Here is a 14882-nt window from a genome sequence, read left to right on the forward strand (position 1 = left end):
TCAGCTTTACCAAAGAGAAATAAGTCTATCCAAGCTTTCCCGTAGGTAAGCACTTTCTTTGCAAATAGAATATGCATAGAATCTGATATTATTTTTTATTGTTATCCGGGCGAGAACGTCCCGGAAATATTCGCCATATTTCAGTAAAGCTAAACAAAAATGTAATATCAAACTTAAAACTAAAATCACGAAATACACAAAAATTATAAGCACAATACACAGCCAGCTGCTCCACTTCGATCCCCCGAGCTCCCCAAAGTTAAGTAACGTTGAGTGTGGCTAGCATCTGGACGGGTGACCGTCGCGGAAGAAAGTCCAAAACCAATTTACACTCTACAGAGTTTACATTTAGAGCCGAAACGAAAAAGAATAAGAAGCACAAAACATTGAAAAGAGACACAGGTGTAATTTGATAAGATTAGGGTTTAGTAAGCAATTAATTAGGCAATTTCTATTTAAATTAAATATTTTTTAACAAAAAACAAAAAAATCATTTTACACTTCAACAGTGCAGCGTTGCCAGATTGCTGAAATGAAAAATCGTACAGGAAATTACCGTACAAAAATATTCGAATTACCGTACGTGTCCAAAAGAAATTATCGCACTCCCATTTTCTTTTTTTGTCAACTACAGGAATCGAACCCACTCAATCTACAAGCAAGAGCATTACATAAATTAGAGTATTTTGATAATAGAAAACGCTAGGAGATTTTGGTATTAGGTACATATAACATGGATATATTTTTTTCGAATTATATTCAAGACTTCACAGGTTTTTTTTTTATTATTGTATTCTCATGTTCCATTTTCCCACATTTTCTCAATTCTGTCTGAGAAGTATGCTGTGTCATTTTAGCAAGCTAAACAAACTTTGGGTAGCTCATCAATAAATTTTTATTGATTGTTTCTGTATATTTTCCCTCACAGATACCAAACTTTCAACACACACCTGGTGGTTACTCCGCACACTTGCCATTCACCAAACACTACTCGATGAAAACTCAAGCCACATTTACCAACAAATAGAATCCCTTGCTACCGACTTGATTCAAGACAAATCCTCACTCCTGTCAAATAACCCTGAGTTGAAACTTCAGCTCCAAGTGGAAATGTTTCATATTTATTTGAGTTACGGAGTGGTTAGCAAAAGTCAACAGGTGATAAAGGAGATTAATGGATTGTCAGATATCAGTATGAGTTTGAAAGGTAAACCTTATTTATACAACATATCAAATCTTTAGGTAGATAGTAGATAAATAGATTATAATGCCTCTTTTACACAAGTGTGTGTGTACGTGTACTGTATCTCATTATGTAATCAAGTTTTCACCATGCATTTTTATTAACCTGGTATTAGGTATGATCTTTAAGTATTCTCAATCCCAAAACAATCTGACTTGTTAAAACCAATTTTAAAGATATTCATAGCAAAGAAATGAAAATACCAATAAATTTTAAATTCCTTTCCAGGTGCTCTTGGCAAACGAACCAAATGGCAGACCAAAAATTTGGCCCAGCTTCTTCTTGAAGTGAAATTTGACAACAAAACCTCTAGTGAACCACCACTAACATTACCAAGCGAAGATTCAAGCTCTAAAGACCCTACACAGATCTCTGAACAAAATATATCTAGTTCTGATAACCCTTCACAAAGCGTACCTAGTGATGATAAACCAGGCCATATATCCCCAAGTGGTGAAAAACCAAGCCACAATTTCCCTCACAACATTCAACTCGACGATGACACCCTAGCTCTAAAGACCCTACACAGATCTCTGACCAAAATACATCTAGTTCTCATAACATTATAACAAAAAGTGTACATAGTGATAAACCAAGCCACAATTTCCCAAGTAGTGACAAACCAGATAGTGACAAAACGAGCCACAATTTCCCTCACAACATTCAACTCGACGATGACACCCGACTGGAAACGATCACATACGAAGACGAAACGAGTATTCCATCGCTAAGCCCCGCCCAGCAGATTGTGGTCTATACGAATCTATTGTATGCCTATCGGACCCAACCGAAGGATAATTTGAAGACAGAGGAGTTGCGTCCTTACATGGATGTGTTGTTGGGACAGGAGGGTCTGTTGTGGGGAGTCAGGTATGTAAAGTTAAAGGTAGCTTTTTTTCAGAGGTTTGATAGAGGGAACTGTAAGTGCGGAGGTCTTACCGACCCGAAATCGGAAGAAGGACAGGATGTTAGAAAGCCAGCTGTTCCTAGAACGAACCTTATCTGTTTAGGATAAATTCAGCCCCGGATTATTAAGAAGTTTGATTACATTACATTGAATTGGGGGTCTTTTCTGACGAAATTCCCATGTGCTGAGTCCAGTATCTAGTACTATTGTACCCTAACCAGGATGTTTGATCGTACCGAAATCGAAGAGAAGAAGGACAGGATAGGGGAAAGCCAGCTGTACCGAGAACGAACCTTATCTGTTTAGGATAAAGTCTGCCCCGGACGGAAATCGAACCCGCCACCTAGTGCTTACAAGGCAGGCGCGAGCCTCTCTCTCCCTCTCTTTCTCTCTCTCCCTCCCTCTCCTCTCTCTCTCCCCCCCCCACTTCACAAAACTATAAAGAGGCAAGCGCGCGCCTGCCATGTAAGTTTGTAAGTTCTCTCTTTCTCTCTCTCTCCCCCCCTTTCCTTCCCCCACTTCAAAAACTATGAAGAATTTTTCCTCTTGTTTAGGTACGGAGTTCTTTATCTACGAAGCAAGTTGGAGGCGGACCATAGACGTACAGTAGAGAGGAGTATGCTACAGCTGGAAGAACTGAGGACTAGTTTGAGCAAGGAACAACCAGCGTGTAGGGAGAGATTGGAGCATTTCTTCCTGATATCTATACCTAGTGGTAAGTGCCTTTTAAACGTTTATTTATACAACATATCAAATCTTTAGGTAGGTAGTAGGTAAATAGATTATAATGCCTCTTTTACACAAGCGTGTGTGTACACGTGTACTATATGTCATTATGTAATCAAGTTTTCACCATGCATTTTTATTGACCTGGTATTAGGTATGATCTTTAAGTATTCTCAATCCCAAAACAATCCGACTTGTTAAAACCAATTTTAAAGATATTCATAGCAAAGAAATGAAAATACCAATAAATTTTAAATTCCTTTCCAGGTGCTCTTGGCAAACGAACCAAATGGCAGACCAAAAATTTGGCCCAGCTTCTTCTTGAAGTGAAATTTGACAACAAAACCTCTAGTGAACCACCACTAACATTACCAAGCGAAGATTCTAGCTCTAAAGACCCTACACAGATCTCTGACCAAAATACATCTAGTTCTCATAACATTATAACAAAAAGTGTACATAGTGATAAACCAAGCCACAATTTCCCAAGTAGTGACAAACCAGATAGTGACAAAACGAGCCACAATTTCCCTCACAACATTCAACTCGACGATGACACCCGACTGGAAACGATCACATACGAAGACGAAACGAGTATTCCATCGCTAAGCCCCGCCCAGCAGATTGTGGTATATACGAATCTATTGTATGCTTATCGGACCCAACCGAAGGATAATTTGAAGACAGAGGAGTTGCGTCCTTACATGGATGTGTTGTTGGGACAGGAGGGTCTGTTGTGGGGAGTCAGGTATGTAAAGTTAAAGGTAGCTTTTTTTTCAGAGGTTTGATAGAGGGAACTGTAAGTGCTGAGGTCTTATCGACCCGAAATCGGAAGAAGGACAGGATGTTAGAAAGCCAGCTGTTCCTAGAACGAACCTTATCTGTTTAGGATAAATTCAGCCCCGGGCGGAAATCGAACCCGCGACCTAGTGCTTACAAGGCAAGCGCGCACCTGCCATGTAAGTTTGTAAGTTCTCTCTCTCCCCCTTCCTTTCCTTCCCCCACTTCAAAAAACTATGAAGGATTTTTCCTCTTGTTTAGGTACGGAGTTCTTTATCTACGAAGCAAGTTGGAGGCGGACCATAGACGTACAGTAGAGAGGAGTATGCTACAGCTGGAAGAACTGAGGACTAGTTTGAGCAAGGAACAACCAGCGTGTAGGGAGAGATTGGAGCATTTCTTCCTGATATCTATACCTAGTGGTAAGTGCTTTTTAAACGAACCAAGTGAGTTTCGAGTTTTAAAGAAAAGATTTTGCATTCCGTTCAAATTCAAACTAATGCACTGCCTTGAAGTAATGGCACGCTTTGACTAGGCAGAGCATAGCATCTAAAAAACCAGTTTGTGTAAGTTTGTCTCACCATAACATGTTTTAAACGAAAAGGAAGTTACTTATGTAGATTTTAGATTTGATTGAACCTTCGAGGGAGTTAGGACAGAGGCCCTTGTTTGTATGGGTCAGATTTTACAACTAAATTTTGAGAGTTTTGAGTTCCGATGAACTTGAAACTTGGTATATTTGTGTGTGTAGCTTAGATAACAAAGGAGTGTCAAAAAAAAGAGGCGTAATATTTTAATGCATACTTCTGTAACAATATTGTCTGAGAAGTTATGCTGTGTTGTTTTGGCAACCCAAACTTTGGGCTGTCCGTCAATACATTTTATTAATTGTTTCTCTCTTCTTTTTCCTTTAGCCAACACAATGGAAGCGACTCTGGCGGGCATCCTCGTGTCTCTGGGCGACATCAAGTCCGCCCTCGGCATCTACGAAACCCTCCGCCACTGGGAGGAGATGATCCTGTGCTACAATCTGCTGCAGCTGCGCCATCTATCAGTGGCGGTCATACGGGACCAACTGGCCCTCGGAGAGACGCCGAAACTTTACTGTCTGCTGGGCGATGCTACAGATGAGGTAGAGCATTATCATAAGGCTTGGACACTGAGTGGTGAACGGAGTGCGCGCGCTATGAAATGTCTAGGTAAGCTTCTCTCAACCTGCACTCTGCGCTAGATTTGCGCAAATACTTTGAGCTTTGACCCAAAAATCATAGGCTATAAGACTTAGGCCAGCCTGATCAAGTGTCAGGTCTACTTCATAGAGTCAGTTCTACCTGATGCTGTGTGTGCTCATCAGGTATCAGGTAGACCTGACATTCGGACCTTTTCAGCCGAACCAGTCAGGTCTACCTGATAGTGTGTGTGCTCGCCATCAACAGAACAAACGAGCGGTGAAAAGGACCCTCGAATGCCAGTCGCATTTTTACTCATTATGATTTTTCCATGTTCTAGGCATGTACTATTACAAGCGTCAGGATTATACACAGGCTATTCCGTATCTTCAACGCTCCCTCACTATCAACAGTATTCAGATTGATCTATGGAGTCGGCTAGGCTATGCAGCTCTGCAATGTGAGGAGTTCAAGGATGCAGTGCGCGCGCTATGAAATGTCTAGGTAAGCTTCTCTCAACCTGCACTCTGCGCTAGATTTGCGCAAATACTTTGAGCTTTGACCCAAAAATTATAGGCTATATAAGACTTAGGCCAGCCTGATCAAGTGTCAGGTCTACTTTATAGAGTCAGTTCTACCTGATGCTGTGTGTGCTCATCAGGTATCAGGTAGACCTGACATTCGGACCTTTTCAGCCGTACCTGTCAGGTCTACTTGATAGTAGTGATAGTGTGTGTGCTCGCCATCAACAGAACAAACGAGCGGTGAAAAGGTCCCTCGAATGCGAGTCGCATTTTTACTCATTATGTTTTTTCCATGTTCTAGGCATGTACTATTACAAGCGTCAGGAGTATACACAGGCTATTCCGTATCTCCAACGCTCCCTCACTATCAACAGAGTGCGCGCGCTATGAAATGTCTAGGTAAGCTTCTCTCAACCTGCACTCTGCGCTAGACTTGCGCAAATACTTTGAGCTTTGACCCAAAAATCATAGGCTATAAGACTTGGGCCAGCCTGATCAAGTGTCAGGTCTACTTCATAGAGTCAGTTCTACCTGATACTGTGTGTGCTCATCAGGTATCAGGTAGACCTGACATTCGGACCTTTTCAGCCGTGCCTGTCAGGTCTACCTGATAGTGCAAATACTTTGATCTTTGACCCAAAAATTATAGGCTATAAGACCTTTTCACCCGAACCTGTCAGGTCTACCTGATAGTGCAAATACTTTGAGCTTTGACCCAAAAATTATAGGCTATAAGACTTGGGCTCCCTGATAGTGTGTGTGCTCGCCATCAACTGAACAAACAGGCGGTGAAAAGGACCCTCGAATGCGAGTCGCATTTTTCCTCATTATGATTTTTCCATGTTCTAGGCATGTACTATTACAAGCGTCAGGAGTATACACAGGCTATTCCGTATCTCCAACGCTCCCTCACTATCAATAGTATTCAGATTGATCTATGGAGTCGGCTAGGCTATGCAGCTCTGCAATGTGAGGAGTTCAAGGATGACTGAGTTGCTGCTCCAGGCCGATACAACAGCGACGACACTCGGCCGCTTCGTGTGTCAGCGACGTGATCTGAGCCTCCTTCACTCGGAGTATGCTGAGAATCAAAAGAGAAGAAATGAGAAGCCCAGTTCCAAAAGGGGACGGGTTTTTTTTTACGGTGCCAAAACTGGAATTTTGACCTTGATATAACTAATTAATGTCAACTTCGCCAGAAATACCATATAAACAACAGATTTCCATAGATTTCTGCTTTTTTTTCAAGACCAAACCATTAAAATCGGCTGCTTGATTCAAAAGATATGAGCCTAAAAAAATACACTTTTCTATGTTCACTTTTGGAACGGGACTACTCAAATAATAATTGAACAAAAAAAGTGACTTCTAAGAAGAAAGAACCGAATGTTAACATAGTTGATTTACACAGGCCAGTATTTCTGTAACTCTGGATTATCGAAGCTTTCTGTGATAAGAGCTTCGAAGCTCTCTGTGATTGCTAATTCTATCGTTCCTTTAACACCGCCAATGATTCTTAGACGCTGCTCATTTAAAGTAGTCACTCACATGTGCTCACGAGGCTAAGTTAGTTTCAACGGTCTATGGTTGCCGTTGTGCACACGCACTTTTGTTTTAAAAGGTTGATTCGATAAATGAAATGCTATAATCGTTTCTTTAATGCCTCCAATGGTTCTTGGACGCTGCTCATTTAAAGTAGTCACTCACATGTGCTCACGAGGCTAAGTTTCAACGGTCTATGGTTGCCGTTGTGCACACGCACTTTTGTTTTAAAAGGTTGATTCGATAAATGAAATGCTATAATCGTTTCTTTAATGCCTCCCATGGTTCTTGGACGCTACTCATTTAAATAGTCACTCACTTGTCCTGACGAGGCTAAGTTTCAACGGTCTATGGTTGCCGTTGTGCACACGCACTTTTGTTTTAAAAGGTTGATTCGATAAATGAAATGCTATAATCGTTTCTTTAATGCCTCCAATGGTTCTTGGACACTGCTCCTTTAAATAGTCACTCACTTGTCCCCACGGGGCTAAGTTTCAACGGTCTATGGTTGCCGTTGTGAACACGCACTTTTGTTTTAAAAGGTTGATTAGATAGATAAAATGTGTTGTTTTACCTTTCTTTCTCGCTATTTAGTTTCTCAATATCTTCATTCAGGGTTTGCAGTTGTTCCCGGAGTCGAATAACATCTCTATGACTGCTCATTTAAATAGTCACTCACTTGTCCTCACGAGGCTAAGTTTCAACGGTCTATGGTTGCCGTTGTGCACACGCACTTTTGTTTTAAAAGGTTGATTCGATAGATAAAATGTGTTGTTTTACCTTTCTTTCTCGCTATTTAGTTTCTCAATATCTTCATTCAGGGTTTGCAATTGTTCCCGGAGTCGAATAACATCTCTATGCTCACTCTCTAGTTTGGATTCTAGCGCGGATATTTTACTCGACATGGATATGGTTTGTTCTTTGGAATGTCGCTCGATGTCTTTCACACTGGACAGACGTGACTGCAGCTCATCTAGAAGTGGTAAAGAAGAAATGAATAAAGAAATATAGGCCAATAACAAGTTTATAATGTTAATTGCTAAGATAATTTTTGAGTAGCCTACGTGGCCGAGTGGGTATCACACTAGGTTTGCACGCCGGAGGTCCCGGGTTCAATTACCGGCAGTGTCCAAGTTTTTTCGGCTCTGTGCTTGGAGTTCGGGGTGCACTCAGCCTTATGAGGACAATTGAGTAGCTACTTTAATCGAGTAGCAACCAGTTGCGGCATTACCAGTGTAAATTAATGATATGACTAGATGAAAATCGTAAAGGAGGCACTTAATGCTGTGGTACCCACAAATGTTGTGAAAAAGATCTCTGCTTTACCACAAAATATATTCATGGTTTGATTTGATAAATGAAACTAATTTGGGCTACTAACATTCAGAGTCATGTCCTCTATAAAGATATAAACAGCCTTAAAAATCCACTCTATTCACTACGTACTTATGGTTTGGTTCAGCCGTCTCTCCTGCTCCTCCCAAGCCTCACTGGCCAGGGCATGACTCGAACTCAGACTTTCAATTTGTTGAGCGAGCGGTTTGGTTGCGCTGATCATCGACTCTGACAGCTCTTCGTTCCTATGTTGTGCTTCCTCGAGAGTTTGTTTGTTTGACTGATTGATTGATTGATTTTTCCGCTATAACTCGCGATTTTGATGAAATTTGGTTCCATTCTAGTCTACTAAAACATATGCTTGTGTTACAATACCTTGTGTAGCTTATCAGCCTCGGTATCCTCACTCCATGACTCGCTAGGGACTCGCTCGTGACCACGCACGTCAGGGGGAGCAGAGTCCCCCATTAGTTCCGGGATGTGGGGCCGGGAGCCGGGAGCTGCGCGACGTGGCCGGGAAGAGGTGAGCAGCTTAGCCGGGGACTGACGAGAGGCGGTTGTGCTGGAGGAGCCGTCACCATTTGGACTGAGAACAAAAAGAGGAAGAATAATAACCTATACAGGAGATTACACAAACCTCTACAAAAGTCAGTTATCCTTGATATATGTTCAATAATCCTCCGAGTTATAAAGGAACAATAATAGAACAAGATACCTGGCAATAGCCCGTACTTGTACTTAAAACCGACATATGTTCAATAATCCTCCGAGTTATAAAGGAACAATAATAGAACAAGATACCTGGCAATAGCCCGTACTTGTACTTAAAACCGACAAATAGTCGCGACACCTCCCATAATAATAGTACTGATTTATACTCTCCGCATAGGACTGAAGTAGGCTACTACTATTATTGTGGTCAAATTCTTAAATTATATTGACGATAAAATTCCATGCCTCGGATGGGAGGTCAACCCACGCCCTCCTGTTTACCAGGTAAGTCTCTTTACTTCAACAGTAGGCTACTACTGTTATTAGCCTACTGTTATTGTGGTCAAATTCTTAAATTATATTGACGATAAAATTCCATGCCTCGGATGGGAGGTCAACCCACGCCCTCCTGTTTACCAGGTCAACCCACGCCCTGCTGTTTCTTGACCACTACACCACCGAGGCAGGCTGTGTGTGTAGTAATGCTGTGATATCCACAAAAGTTGTGAAAGGGCTCTGTTAAGATAAATATAATATTAGTACTGATTTATACTCTCCGCATAGGACTGAAAAGTCTCTTTACTTCAACAGTGGGCTACTACTATTATTGTGGTCAAATTCTTAAATTATATTGACGACTAATTCCATGCCTCGGATGGGAGGTCAACCCACGCCCTCCTGTTTACCAGGCGAGCGTCTTGACCACTACACCACCGAGGCAGGCTGTGTGTGTGTGTGTAGTAATGCTGTGATATCCACAAAAGTTGTGAAAGGGCTCTGTTTGAAGACAAATAAATTCTCGATTTGATTTGATTTGATTTCACTGATTGATTGATTGATTGATTGATTGATTGATTGATTGATTGATTGATAATAAACCTATGACATACCTGGATATGATTTCAATGCTGGAGGAAGTGGTATTGGTATCCTGTTCGTCCAGACGACGGAGCAATGCGAGATTCTCCTGACGAAGCTTCTCTTCCCGTCTGCAAATTGTAATTGTAATTTGTTTATTTGCATCAATAATTATAGATTACAATATTGCAAGGGTAAATACACAAAAGAAGGTGGGTATGCAAGGGTATATACACAAATAAGAGGAAGTGTTGAGAATTAAGGGGGGCCAAGTAGGAGAAGATAAAAGAAAATGGAGCGTCTTGACCACTACACCACCGAGGCAGGCTGTGTGTGTAGTAATGCTGTGATATCCACAAAAGTTGTGAAAGGGCTCTGTTTGAAGACAAATAAATTCGCGATTTGATTTGATTTCACTGATTGATTAATTGATTTATAATAAACCTATGACATACCTGGATATGATTTCAATGCTGGAGGAAGTGGTATTGGTATCCTGTTCGTCTCCTGACGTATGGCCAGATCCTATTTTCACCAGGTCACATCTGAAAATAACCAATACACAATCCATTATTTTCCATGTATTTATTTAGATTTAATAGTACCTAAAAGAATTTCACTTGCTGAAGAAATAGCAAAGGTTGAGTGCGAAGGGTATCCACTAGTAAAATTGTAAGACAAATAAATTCGCGATTTGATTTGATTTCACTGATTGATTGGTTGATTGATGATTGATTGATTGATTGATAATAAACCTATGACATACCTGGATATGATTTCAATGCTGGAGGAAGTGGTATTGGTATCCTGTTCGTCTCCTGACGTATGGCCAGATCCTATTTTCACCAGGTCACATCTGAAAATAACCAATACACAATCCATTATTTTCCACGTATTTATTTAGATTTAATAGTACCTAAAAGAATTTCACTTGCTGAAGAAATAGCAAAGGTTGAGTGCGAAGGGTATCCACTCGTAAAAATTGGTAGCCAAAACCAAATGTCAGCCCAAAGCAATCACCCTAGGGCTGATTGAGAGGCTGATGAAAAACGCCGACCCCGTCTGAACACGGGAAAAGGCGAGGAATAAGAAGAAGAAAAATGAAAATTACATTTATAAAAAGAACCTTGCTTATACATATTAAAAAATAAAATGAAATAAAAATGGTAATAATACATATAATTTATATTAAGTCCAGAGCAATCACCCTAGAGCTGATTGATAGACTGACAAAAAACGCCGATCCCCGTCTGAACACGGGAAAGGCGAAGAAAAAGAAGATTCTCTCAGATTTACTTACATTTTAAGATTATTGTTGGTAATGTTCAGTTCTGCATGTTCCTTACTCAGATGTAACAGTTTCATTTCTCTCGCCTCTAGTACTTCGCTCATTTCCGTCATTTTCTGTAAAAAAAGGAGATCTTTTACTATTAACCGAACAAAGTGAAGGTTTACGTTTTAACTCGACCGTTTTGCATTTGGTTTGGATGAATGTTTGTTTGTTTGACTGATTGATTGATTGGTTGGTTGGTTGGTTGGTTGGTTGTTCGATCGATTGATTGATTGATTGTTCCGCTATAACTCGCGATTGCCTGGTCCGATTTTGATGAAATTTGGTTCCATTCTATTCTACTAAAACATATGCTTGTGTTACAATACCTTGTGTAGCTTATCAGCCTCGGTATCCTCACTCCACGACTCGCTAGGGACTCGCTCGTGACCACGCACGTCAGGGGGAGCAGAGTCCCCCATTAGTTCCGGGATGTGGGGCCGGGAGCCGGGAGAATAAATAACAAAAGAAACCCAATGAAACATGTTATTTATTTCCTTTTTAGCACTCTACCTAAACCTAACCTTCCTTATCTAAAACATTACTCTTCCTCTTTGGAAAGAAAAAATCTTATTTGTTATTCTTACAGATTTTCAAATTTCTCTCTGCGCGCTACCTAACCCTATCTATAACAACAGAAACCCAATGAAACATGTTATTTATTTCCTTTTTAGCACTCTACCTAAACCTAACCTTCCTTATCTAAAAATTACTCTTCCTCTTTGGAAAGAAAAAATCTTATTTGTTATTCTTACAGATTTTCAAATTTCTCTCTGCGCGCTACCTAACCCTATCTTAAAGTGTCCTACCGAGGGCAGGGAGTGTCCTACCGACGGGCCGGAGTATCCTAACCCCCCTATCCTAAAACCCTTTCCTCTTTGGAAATAAATAATTGTCCTTACCTGTTCTTCTTTGTGTGACTGTTTGAACAAATTACAGATCTTCAAATTTCTTTTCGTGCACTACCTAACCCTATCCTAAAACCTTTAGCTACTTCAACGGAGCTACTGCTTTCAAGTCCATCTGATTCAGCAATACAGAACCCCTCGGTAGTTTTATCTAGTAATGTATCAGTATGTTTCCCTTCTTCCGTGGTGGAGATTTCCTTTGTATCATATGGTTTGTCATCTGTTTTACCAGTTCCATGAGAGGGTAAAGTATTGGCTATCAAATCCCGTGTTTTATCACAGACAGTTTCACTTTGTGATGACCCTTTAGATTCTTTCACAGGTGTTTCATCTTGTGTTGATTGAACGTCACTTTTTCTCCCTGATTCTTGTATTTGGCTAATGGAGGCATCTTTTCTTGTTTCAGTATCTTTTGATTGTAGATTCGATTGGGTTGGGTCTATTTTGGCCTTTCCTGGCAATTTGGCATCCGTTTCGTCACCTATATTTCGACTCAGAGAGTCTTTTACATTTCTCACTGAATCTATTACATTGCTTTCAGCATCTATTGCACTATTCGGATCTGCTACTGAGGGATTTGGGTCAGTCTTCATATCGTTACTTTTACTACTGACTTCACTAACATTCGATTCAACTTCATCAACTTCTTTCGTTTTCTTCTCTAGGTCTTCATTATGGATCTTTTCTAACTGATCATTAGATTCACTCTTGTCTGTTTCGATTTTGTCTCCACTTTCATCTTTCTTTCTTTTGTCTTTTCCTTTTTGTTCACAGTCTTGGGGTTCCTTAGATTTGCTTTCACTATTGTCTTTTCCTTTTCCGCATTCTTTCCCTCCTTTCTCTTCATCCTCTTTGGTCTTATCACCGTCAGTGGAATGTTTTCGTTTGCTTTTGTGCTCATCGCGAACTCCGCCTTCCACATCCTCTTCCGTTTTTTCTAACTCTTCCAGGGCTGTCTTTTTGCTACTCGATGTCCCATCTTTTTCACTGGATTTATCCGAGCCTTTTTCACTAGTTTCTTCATCAGATTTGACACTTTTTTCATCAGTTTTTTCGACACTTTCAATTGATTTTTCACTAGTTCTTTCTGCGGATTTTCCACCAGTTTTCCTACTGGATTTTTCTTTTGATTTCAGGTCAATACTTTTACTTGGAGGCTGATCAAAGCTTCGGCTGAGGACTTTCTGTTTACCCGTGTTGCTGGAAGGGTGAGATCGCTGTTTGATCAGACTGAATGACTCGTGTAGGGAGGGTGTGGCGTTGGGCTGTTTGCTGATGGAGGTGGAGGTGGTGTCTTCCGAGTGGACATGACCTGGAGAAGAGAGAAAAATGTGGCAATTAATCAACCATGGCTGTAAGGCTAGCCACTATCAGGTAGACCTAAGCAGGTTCAGCTGTCAGGTCTACCTGATAGAGTGGCTGGCCTACGGTGGCAATGAACCATATGGGGTAGAGCCAGGCTAGTTAGCATGTATGGCAGCACACCTGCCTTGATAGCAGTTGGTTATGGGTTTGATTCCCACCTGGGGCAAACTTTACCCCAAACAGATAAGTTTGTTCTTGATATACAGCTATAGCTTGATATCCCTTGAAAGATAGCTTTCTCCGATCCAGTTCTAATTCTCTTTTAGATTTAAGGACAACAAGACCTCTCCTTTTACAACTCTCTAGGGGGAGGGGGGGGGAAATAATAATAACAAATCTTCTTTTTAACAGCTTTTTCCATTTATTAATGGCTTTCTTTATTAAGTTTAGCTTCCATTCTTTAGGCCACTCAGCCACTGTTTGGTTCATACCTGTGCTTGAATCAGGAGTCGTGGCTTCAAAGAAAGATCCCGTGAATGAGCCCCACAGAGAACTTGATGCAAATGGTGTGGATGGTTCACTCGCCACTTTACTGGCACCATCATCTGGAAATCAAAAATAAGGAGGGAATAAATTAATAAGGAGGAAAAGAAAAAATAAGGGATTTTTTTTTAGAGGAAAAAATAATGAGGGAAAAAAGGAAAAATTAAAAATAAGGATATGAAAAACTGTTAGCGATGGGACAAAGGGGGTAATGAAAAAAGGGGTATATCACACCCTGCAGTCAGCCCCGTGGAACAGGGGGTCCCACATTTAGGGGCACCACAGGGGCAGATTCAGGGGTCCTAAACATGCATATCTCCTTGGTGGAATGAAAAAAAAGGTGTGATGATAAAAAAGTATGGCTTCTCTTTTTAATTTTGGGAAGTTTAACTGTATATTGTATGGTCTGTTTAGGATTGTTTGATCAAACTTCTATTCTTCTTCTTTACCTTTTTTTAAGATTCAATTGTACTATTTATACTATTATTATTTCTTTACACTTAGACTCCTCTTTGTCCGATACAGAGCTTTAATTTTTTTTAAATGCTCCATGGACAAAGAGTAAACCATAACATGTATTTTATTTAATGATGTTGAATTATTGTACTATGTATTTGTCAATAAATAAATGGTTATGTATTAAAAAAAAAATTAAATAATAAAATAAAAAAAACACCTTTTTTGGTTTGTTCTTCAGAGTCTTCCTCCTCCGTTATATCCAGGGCTTTGTCAATGGTTTTCTGAGCTTCTTTCAATGTTGACTTGGCCAAGGAAACAATATTGGATGTATCAAACCAACTCATTTTTGATGCTGTAGACTGAAACTTTATATAGAAAGAGGCCTTATTAACAAAAAGGAAGGATTGTCAGGAAAGTAAAACAAAAGGATTTTACTTGTCTCAAACAATAATGCTTGCCCAAATCTTGGATTGATTATTAAGCTTCTGCAATTCTATAAGACTTGAATCCCGCAACCTCTAGATCCAAAGACCACCTCCAAT

At 40.3% G+C, this 14882-nt stretch overlaps 2 protein-coding genes and 1 long non-coding RNA gene across 3 annotated transcripts; 1 reads left to right on the plus strand and 2 right to left on the minus strand.

Moving 5' to 3' along the window:
• Positions 1-5718: 5718 nt before the first annotated feature.
• Positions 5719-6293, plus strand: LOC113472135. The gene is made up of 2 exons (XR_003394577.1): positions 5719-5748; positions 6199-6293. It is a non-coding gene; the product is annotated as an uncharacterized LOC113472135 (long non-coding RNA).
• A 34-nt stretch (positions 6294-6327) lies between these two features.
• On the minus strand, positions 6328-10677 carry LOC103520762. The gene is made up of 6 exons (XM_026831752.1): positions 10562-10677; positions 10251-10340; positions 8602-8812; positions 8338-8506; positions 7672-7864; positions 6328-6430 (listed from the first exon to the last, which is right to left on the minus strand). Exons 1-6 carry the CDS (start codon positions 10675-10677, stop codon positions 6328-6330), a joined length of 882 nt encoding a protein of 293 aa, XP_026687553.1.
• A 989-nt stretch (positions 10678-11666) lies between these two features.
• On the minus strand, positions 11667-14728 carry LOC113472136 (protein starmaker-like). The gene is made up of 4 exons (XM_026831753.1): positions 14558-14728; positions 13830-13943; positions 12110-13345; positions 11667-11677 (listed from the first exon to the last, which is right to left on the minus strand). The coding sequence occupies exons 1-4, from the start codon at positions 14682-14684 to the stop codon at positions 11667-11669; spliced, it is 1488 nt and encodes a 495-aa protein (XP_026687554.1). The 5' UTR covers positions 14685-14728.
• Positions 14729-14882: the final 154 nt, after the last annotated feature.

Source organism: Diaphorina citri, unplaced genomic scaffold, assembly GCF_000475195.1.
Source record: "Diaphorina citri unplaced genomic scaffold, Diaci psyllid genome assembly version 1.1 scaffold4041, whole genome shotgun sequence".
NCBI classification, from domain to species: Eukaryota; Metazoa; Arthropoda; class Insecta; order Hemiptera; family Psyllidae; genus Diaphorina; species Diaphorina citri.